This window comes from Oryza sativa, chromosome 5 (assembly GCF_034140825.1).
Source record: "Oryza sativa Japonica Group chromosome 5, ASM3414082v1".
NCBI lineage: Eukaryota > Viridiplantae > Streptophyta > Magnoliopsida > Poales > Poaceae > Oryza > Oryza sativa.
This window is the reverse complement of record NC_089039.1, coordinates 19,802,255-19,810,627: the sequence shown is the minus strand read 5'-3', so window position 1 is coordinate 19,810,627 and position 8,373 is coordinate 19,802,255. Positions and strand designations below refer to the sequence as shown.

The 8,373-nt window shown below is 41.6% G+C and overlaps 2 protein-coding genes and 1 long non-coding RNA gene across 3 annotated transcripts; 2 read left to right on the top strand and 1 right to left on the bottom strand.

Moving 5' to 3' along the window:
* Positions 1-2,441: 2,441 nt before the first annotated feature.
* LOC4338749 (methyl-CpG-binding domain-containing protein 4) lies at positions 2,442-2,936 on the top strand. Its single transcript, XM_015783841.3, has one exon. It carries the CDS (start codon positions 2,442-2,444, stop codon positions 2,934-2,936), a length of 495 nt encoding a protein of 164 aa, XP_015639327.2.
* A 628-nt stretch (positions 2,937-3,564) lies between these two features.
* LOC4338748 (methyl-CpG-binding domain-containing protein 4) lies at positions 3,565-5,780 on the top strand. Its single transcript, XM_015783840.3, has 2 exons — positions 3,565-3,773; positions 5,011-5,780. Exons 1-2 carry the CDS (start codon positions 3,723-3,725, stop codon positions 5,515-5,517), a joined length of 558 nt encoding a protein of 185 aa, XP_015639326.1. The 5' UTR covers positions 3,565-3,722; the 3' UTR covers positions 5,518-5,780.
* On the bottom strand, positions 4,011-7,345 carry LOC4338747 (uncharacterized). Its single transcript, XR_001546001.3, has 5 exons — positions 6,822-7,345; positions 6,638-6,734; positions 6,361-6,530; positions 6,163-6,263; positions 4,011-4,243 (listed from the first exon to the last, which is right to left on the bottom strand). It is a non-coding gene; the product is annotated as an uncharacterized lncRNA (long non-coding RNA).
* Between the last annotated feature and the right edge of the window lie 1,028 nt (positions 7,346-8,373).

Here is an 8,373-nt window from a genome sequence, read left to right as displayed (position 1 = left end):
CTCTTTGTTTGTAAAGACAATTCACCATAAGTGCCTCTGGAAAATACCTCTACCGACTTATAGACATTTTATAAAATTCCCATTGTTTGTTGTGAAAAATGTCTCCACCATCTTGTAGACATTTTATAAAATGCCTCTTTGTTTACACAGACAATTCACCATAAGTATCTCTAGTACATGCCTCTACCATCTTATAGACATTTTATAAAATGTCTCGTTGCTTGTAGAGACAATTCACTATAAGTGCCTCTACCAACTTATAGACATTTTATAAAATGTCTTGTTTGTAGACACAATTCACCATAAAACACTTCTTAGGTATTTTATTTTAAAATGCCTCTACAGTATTGTAAAAACATTTAAAAAGTGTCTCCACAAAGCATTTTTCTTGTAGTTGGCTCTTATTTTGGGGTTGGTCTTGCCTTCCATAGGTATCTCTCCACGTCCCACTAGGTGTACAAACCAAATAGGACTAAAGAAAACCTTAGCCCAAGCAAGGGAACTTGAGAAACGACAAAATCAGGCACGGAGTCAGACTCTGCCAGTCTATCTGGCCACATGCCGTCAGTTAGACCGGCCCCACACTGTCTGTCTGACCGGCTCTATGACGATAGTCAGACTTGTCGCGCGTAGCAAGCTAGGTCCTTTTCAAATTTGGCTATATTTTCCTATTTTCGCTTTAGGTGCCAAATTTAGGGTTTTATGTCACATACTCCATCCAAGATAAAAAAAAATCTAAATCTAGGACGAAGGGAGTAGGTGAATTTGTCATATTCGATGGAGAAGGAAAAAAAAAAGAAAACTTGGAAAACTGTCTAGAGCCTTCGCACATAGTTTTCGAATACGATTATGCTTTAAAAAAACAAATGAATTCACAGGTAATAGCAGCTAAACCTCTCAAATGTAATACCAGCAAAACCGTTTAAGAAATACCAGCGAATCCTTAGAAGCACCTCAAATACCACCATACTTTTTATTTTTCGTGACGTGAAATGGTTACGTTGTTGCAAACAAAGCATATTATTTTGTCTATAGTATGAAAATCTTGCCCCAGCGATCTCTATAAATACTGAGAACCTCTAGAAAGTACTCCAAACTATCATCAGCCATCACTTTCCCCCACCTTATCAATCTGCCCTCCTGACCCTAGAGGTGACCATCATGGCTCTTGAGGTAATTATGTGATCTGATTTTTAATTTCTACTTTGTTTCGCTTTCGCTCTCATGGATTAGTGATGTGTGTAGTGTTATTCATACATCCACGCCTTTTTCCTTTCTTGAATCAGACACCCTAAGTCCGATTTGGATTCCGACCCTCTTTCAAACTCTAAGTAGTATTTCCCCTTATAAAATTTCTTTTATGGGATAGGACATGAGAAATTTGAGTCCAATTCTTAACATGTGTCCATGTCCTTAGCCGGATTTGGATTCTAACTCCCTTTCGAATTCCAAGTAGTATTTCCATGTATAATTTCTTCTATGTGATAGGGGGTATGACATTACAAATCCGACTCGAATTCAGAACAAGTTTCCATGTCCAGGTGACACAGATCAAGAGTGTTGATGCCGTCTGTTCTGATCATTCATGTCAACTAATAATCATCACTTCCTTAACATGTAACTTATCCAAATCATAGGAGGCAGAGTGGCCATGATAGGGATTTTTTATGAGGTCCCTCTTGGCATTAGTCCTATGATATGCACGTTCTTCATTGGTAGCACAACTTACTTGTGTCAGTGAGACATTAGCGAGCGGCAAATCGTGTCGTAAAATGTTTTGAGTGTCATATCCTAGAACCCTACCATGGTTACATGGGCGAAATACCTTATATTATAAGACCGACACACACAAACACACACGCACGCGCGTGCGTACATATATTAGCTATGATGTATTAGCTACATAAGAGGGGGGGGGAGGGGGTTCTCTAGGAGCCGTGATATACTGTATAACAACAATATAGAATTGAACACCCTATTTATACTTATATCTTTGATTGAGGAGAGTTATTGCAAGGAAGAAAATGCACTATTTCAACAAATTATTCTCTACTAGGTTTCCCTGGATAGCTTCCATATACATCATAAACTTTATGTTCTACTTCAATTTTCTTTTCTGAAATATAACTAATATTTTTCTTCTAAGTTCTCCTTCCAGTCAAACTTAATAGTTTAGTTTTCCCAATGTCAAATATTTTTTCCTGGAGTAGTTTTGAACAAAATGTTGGATTTTTTATATTTGCTTGTAGAATTGTGAAGATATTTGGTTACTTTATTTCATAGAAGCACACATATTTGTAACTAGCATCCCTTTGTTTATTTAAAGTACTTAAATTTCATGTTTTCAATGTTTACTGAAGATGTTCCAATTATGTCTTGCATGATATTATTGACAACAACAATAAATTTATATTTGACAGGGGAAACCAGGTTTCATTACCATGTACGCCATCACATGCTGCAAATGCGAGAAATGGCGTACGATTCCAACAAAAGAAGAGTTCGAGGTAATCCGTGAGAACTACCCCGCGAAGCCATGGTTCTGCAGCAAAAAGCGCGACTGCTCATGTGAGCACCCTGAAGATATCCAGTATGACACCAGCCGTATTTGGGCCATTGATAGGCCCAACATCCCTAAGCCTCCGCCGAAGACAGAGAGGCTACTGATCATGAGGAATGATCTATCTAAAATGGATGCCTATTATGTCTTGCCAAATGGGAAGCGTGCAAAGGGCAAACCTGATATAGATAGGTTTCTGAAGGAAAACCCAGAGTATGCTGCTACTTTACCACTTTCGAGCTTCAACTTCTCAACACCTAAGATAGTTAAGGAGACTGTTTCCGATAGTGCAAAGTGGGTGATGGCGAAGTCTGAGAGGGAAGAGCAGTGTATGCAACTAGACGCAAAAGAAGTTCCAAGTTCCAGCAGCAAGTAGTTACCATTGTGACCTCTGAATCTACATACGCGTTACTTTAGGTGATGCCAAAAACTTAAGACAATATGGAGCAGCCACCTTAAAAACCTATACTTCTCCTTCCTTGTTTACCTCCAGAAGTTATGTTATGTTTTGCACTACATGTGCTTTTGTGTGTTGAACCTTTTCATTCTACCTCATGTCGAATCCTGCAAAGTTCTGGAGCTATTTTCATGTGGTGATTTTGGATATTTTCTACATATGCTTTGTTTCGCATGTATCCGGAACTTCTCGTTGTAGGTCCCTATTTTAATAACTATACATATTAACGATAATTAATTAAATATTAGCTTAAAAAAATTTAAAAGTGAATTAATATAACTTTTAAAGTAACTTTTGTATTTTTTTTTTGAAAAAACATATTTTTCACAGTTTAGGAAGCGTGTGTGTAAAATGAGAGTAAAGTTGGGAAAGTGTCCCGAACACAACCTCCAAGGTAGGTGCACACTGCACATCACCGTATGTGTGCCGGTGATATGATTGCCGTGTGATGCCGTTTGGATGGCTGGGCAAGGCCCGCATCCCGCAAGGGTCAAAACCCTGTCGGTCTATCCCCGTGAAAAGGCCCGCTTTGCCGTGCCGTCCCTCTACTCTCGGGATTCACTCCCGCTGTCCGTCCTCGTTTCCGCCCCCCACACACCGGCCCAGCAACGCGGCCCGAGGCTTCCTCTCCTCGCCTCGCGACCGCTCCGCCCAACCTCCGCCGCCGCCGACGACGACGGGCGGCCAACCGCCCCACCGTCGAGTATGGCCTCATCCCCGTCACCGGTCTCGCCCCCCTCGGCGCCCTCCACACAGGTCCGCCTCTCGCCCTTTCGCCTCCTCGATCGTACGTCGCCATCTACGTTTCCTCGTACTGGTATTTCCCCCCGCAGCTTCTTTGGTCTGTTCCTCCGAATCCCCGATCCGGTTTGGTGTATCTGGTGGTGGCCATAGCATGCTCGGTTGTTGGTTTCATCTGGTTGTTTGGCTTGAGAAATTGTGCCAAATGGTGGCGCCTGCATGTTGCGACTATATGCGTGGATGCGGTTTCAGAGTTCAGAATAGGGGTTTGGTTATTCCACTAGGTTATTCCGTAGGATGAAATCTTTAATCAAATAGTATCGTCAATGCCAAGAACAGGTGAGGGAAGGATCGATTTAGAGCCTTAACTTAATCTGATGAGCTGAAATTGTGCCATTTTGGATAGAAATTGTAGGCGTGTTGCTTTGTACTGCTGTGAATACATGAAGCCTGAAGTTTGTTTGTCAGCAACGGGAGTTTATGGGCTGTAAAGAAATAAAAAAGATCAGCTTGCATTGGTTTCTCAAAATTTTGTTTGAGATCCAAGAGGAATTTAGAAGCATGAAGGATAATGGAATCCGTCCAATAACAAAAAATGCATATACTTTAGATTGAGAACATAAGAGTTAATGTATTACACTATTTAATACTTTTGCAGTTCTTAAGTTCTGATGACATTTTATACATTAGCGAAGGGGGGCTGCAGGGAATGGAGACTGTAGAGGGTTATAAGAGAAAGAGGAAAATGAGGACTTTTCTACTTAGAGCTGTCTGAACCATTTCTTCACATCACTGGGTCTATGAAACAATTTTAGATTTCTTCACAAAATGCTGCGCGATTTTTTTAAATTTCTGCCCCTTCTAAAAACTGAATGCAGAATCTTTTTCTATGGTTGCTTTTGTGCAGCCAAACATAAGTGTGCCTTATACTACATGGCATCTGCATTATACCAAAAGTGGCCTTACCATATGGACTCTATGCAAAATATAACTTCCAACTTCTAAGAAGCAGCTTTTATGGACTGTAAAGAAAAAAACAATGTAGCGGTCTTTATTATTTCTATTTGTGCGTTGGGAAGTTGTTCTGTTATCCTATCCACTAGAAGTATACATCATGTCATTAACATCCATTTTCCATTAGTTTGTGCCTGATAGAATTAAAATTTACATTCCAAATGCATATTTTAGGATCAGAAAAATTATTTTGCTTGATATACAATAGTAATGAATGGTAACGTTCTTATTTCAATAGAGAAAACGAGGCTCCTCCACAGACTCCATTGGCATGTATGCAGTTCAATGTTGTGAGTGTCACAAATGGCGCAAGGTTCCGACGAAGGATGAATTTGAGACAATTCGTGAGAATTTCACTGAGGAGCCATGGCACTGCAGTAGAAGACCTGACTGCTCGTGTGAAGACCCTGCTGACATCGAATATGATAGCAGCCGTATATGGGTCCTTGACAAGCCTAACATACCAAAGCCTCCAGCAGGAACTGAGAGACTAGTGATTATGAGAGGTGATTTGTCTAAAATGGATACCTACTATGTCATGCCAAATGGGAAGCGTGTAAGATGCACTGCAGAGGTGGATAAGTTCCTTGAGGCCAACCCGCAGTACAAAGATCGCTTTTCAGTTGAAAGCTTCAGCTTTACAACACCAAAGATTGTCGAGGAAACTGTTTCTCACAACTCCGTGTGGAAGTCTGGAAAGGCTAAGAAGCAGGACAAGATAAATGCTTTGAGCAATAACAATTAATTTCTTTCAAAAGACTTTATATTATGCTTAGGTGATGCTCATCTCAGGTTGTGGTGCTACCCTCATCTACTTTGTGGGCTGGTCAAATCTGTTTATATTTGCACTTAGTCTGTTCGGTCTCTGTGATCTGTGTGTTATGATGCGCTGAACCTTTTCTTTCTTCTTCATTATGTATTAACTCTTGGCAAACTTTGAGATGGTTGAGAAGGGTTGTGGGTATGTTGGCCATAACTAACCTTAGTTATAGGCATGCTCTTTTGTTACATCTCACATGTTTACTTTTCATACTTCTACGTTGTGAAATTTGATCATATAACCTCCCTTTAGATTGAAACTAGGATTTACCCACCTGACCCACACATGTCAGTGGCACAAAATGGTAATTCCTTGATCCTCATTTTCCAGATAGGAAAATTCAACAACAAAGTACTAATACAAGTTGGGTCAGCTGCTATCATGTGAGAGCTGTTTCTATTTGAGATTTCTATACATGGGTATTGCTACCAGAATAATCATTTGAGATTTGATTTGATGTAATATGTTAGGTTTCCATTTAAGATTAGAAACCAAGCATTAGCATAAACTAATTCCAGATCAGGAATGTTCAGTAACAACATATAAAGGATAGCAGGTGTGCTGACATACCTGTGACCAAAATCGCCTTCTTCCATGTTGTGAAATGGCTCTTCGTTTTTAGTGTGATTGTGCAGCTTGTGGGAAGCCCGTGGAAGCGCATGCATCAAGTCCTGGTTTGCATTGTGAGATGGTATTGCATGAGGCTTTAGCAGCAAATCAAAAAATACAATGTGTAAGAAGCAGTGGAATCAGATAGTGCTGTCTTACATGAAACGGAGTGCTCAAATCTGTGGCTAAGCCCATAAGCACTTCACTCATCGTGATCAGACTTTGAATGTGGCTTTTTTTGGATTCTTGTCTCCTGCATGACTTGCAGTTCCGTTCTCGCAATTCCCATTTTGACTGATCCACAAAACTTCAAAGCCGCTTCTTCATCTCTGCACAATCAAACATAATCATATGCACGGTTCCAAAAGTTAGCAGAAATCATTCCAGGTCAATCGATTCAAAACCATCAGGTATTCAGGTCAGATGAACATCATACTTTTCAGTGGCCTGTCTCTTGGGTCATTCTCATCTCAAAGACTTGCAGTGCAATCTGCACTGTTCCTCCGACTTATCCTACTTCCCAACTTTTTTCTCTGTCATAAAACGCACAATCCTGTCAATGATCAAGACCAATTTTCACGGACAATGACTCAAATACCAGGTCTCTGAAAACTGCTTACCTTCCATAGCCTGTCATTCAGGCCCTTTCCATCCTTTTTCTCGCCGGGCTAAAGAAGGAAGGCGGCCAAATTTTATTCAGAGTTGAGGTAGTTCGTCATCTGAATTATCTTCTGTTTTTGGTCGAGCATTTGACGATATCTTCGTATCTGAACAGCAGCAGAAGTTTGCCCTCAGAAAAATCACGAGCCCTCACAAACCCTGTTCTGCCACTCCCTAAAGTAGATCTCAATAGCTCTTAAAAAGAAGAGTAGATCTCAAATCCTCAATACAGCTTAACGTGCCAAAAATTGCCAACGAGGCTGAAAACCATGGCCAATTTGACCGGCACTGTCCTTGCAAACTTGTTAAGAATTCGCTACGAAATTCAGAACGGCAGAACATGTAGTAGTATACAAGCATCTGTGGACCATCTTTGCGAAGGATCCAGGGAGCAGAACTCTGATGAACCGTGGCCTTCTAACAGCTGCATTTGTCTTGTTATTAATCAAATCTGCCGAAGTGTCAACTTCACAAAACTTCAAAAAGCAAAAGTTATCAGTGAGTCGTAGTCGTAGAAACATCGACAATGCAAATCTAAGTAGTAGACAGGTTGGTCTCCAGAAGAATTTATGCGATCTTCTGTAAAAAAAAAAAACCAGTTGTTTGTTGCGACAGTTGAATTGATAAGTTGCCAGAGTAGCCACCTTCGCCCTGAGAGGGGCATCTGATCGAACACCTTCACGGCGAGTTACGCGGCGCCCCCTTCGTGCCTGAACCTGAACACGAGAAAACCACCCCCATGACAACGCCATGAGCGCGCGCGAGCTCCGCCAAACACGGCCGCGTGTGCCAGGAACGCCCGGTCTCCCGCTGAACCTCCATGCGCCACACCGCCACACCTTCGCCGAGCGCGCCCAACACAAGGAGCACCCCGCGCTGCCGTCGCCGGCGAGCGTGCGCGCGCCGCGCGCGAGTGGTGGATACCTTGGCGTAGGAGTGGGTTTCGTGGCGTATACCTGAGCTAGCAGTGCCGGATTAGTAATGGGCAATGGGCGTGGAGAACCTAGGGCACCGACGATGAAGAGGCACGGCGGTCGGAGTCCTCCAGAAGTTGAAATGTTGAATTCTTTCCTGGGAAAATAAACCGGCGGATAAAATCGTGCCACACGCGTCAGGAAGGAAAGCTTTCAATCGTTTCATTTCCTTTTGAGAAAAATTGCTTCGCACCAACCATCGGGGAAAAAAATCACTGCACAGTATAAAACAGAGATGTTCTCAAATTAGTATCATGTAAATGTTCATGTTTGTTTCATATCGTGTCCAAATATTTGGATGAATATATATGTTTCTGTCTTTTGTGTTCGGTTTATTTTAAGAACTGCTAATGTAAGGCATATCAATTTTGGGATGGTATAAATTATAGGAGATCGATCCGTATTCGCGGCTTCCTTGAGACACCTTTACTTTGCCTCATCTGCCACGAGCATGCATACCAGATCCTCGTGTCTTCGTCCCAATCAAGTATCCATGGTTCAAGTATGTGATACCTTGTCGACGTTGTTGCCCTCTCAA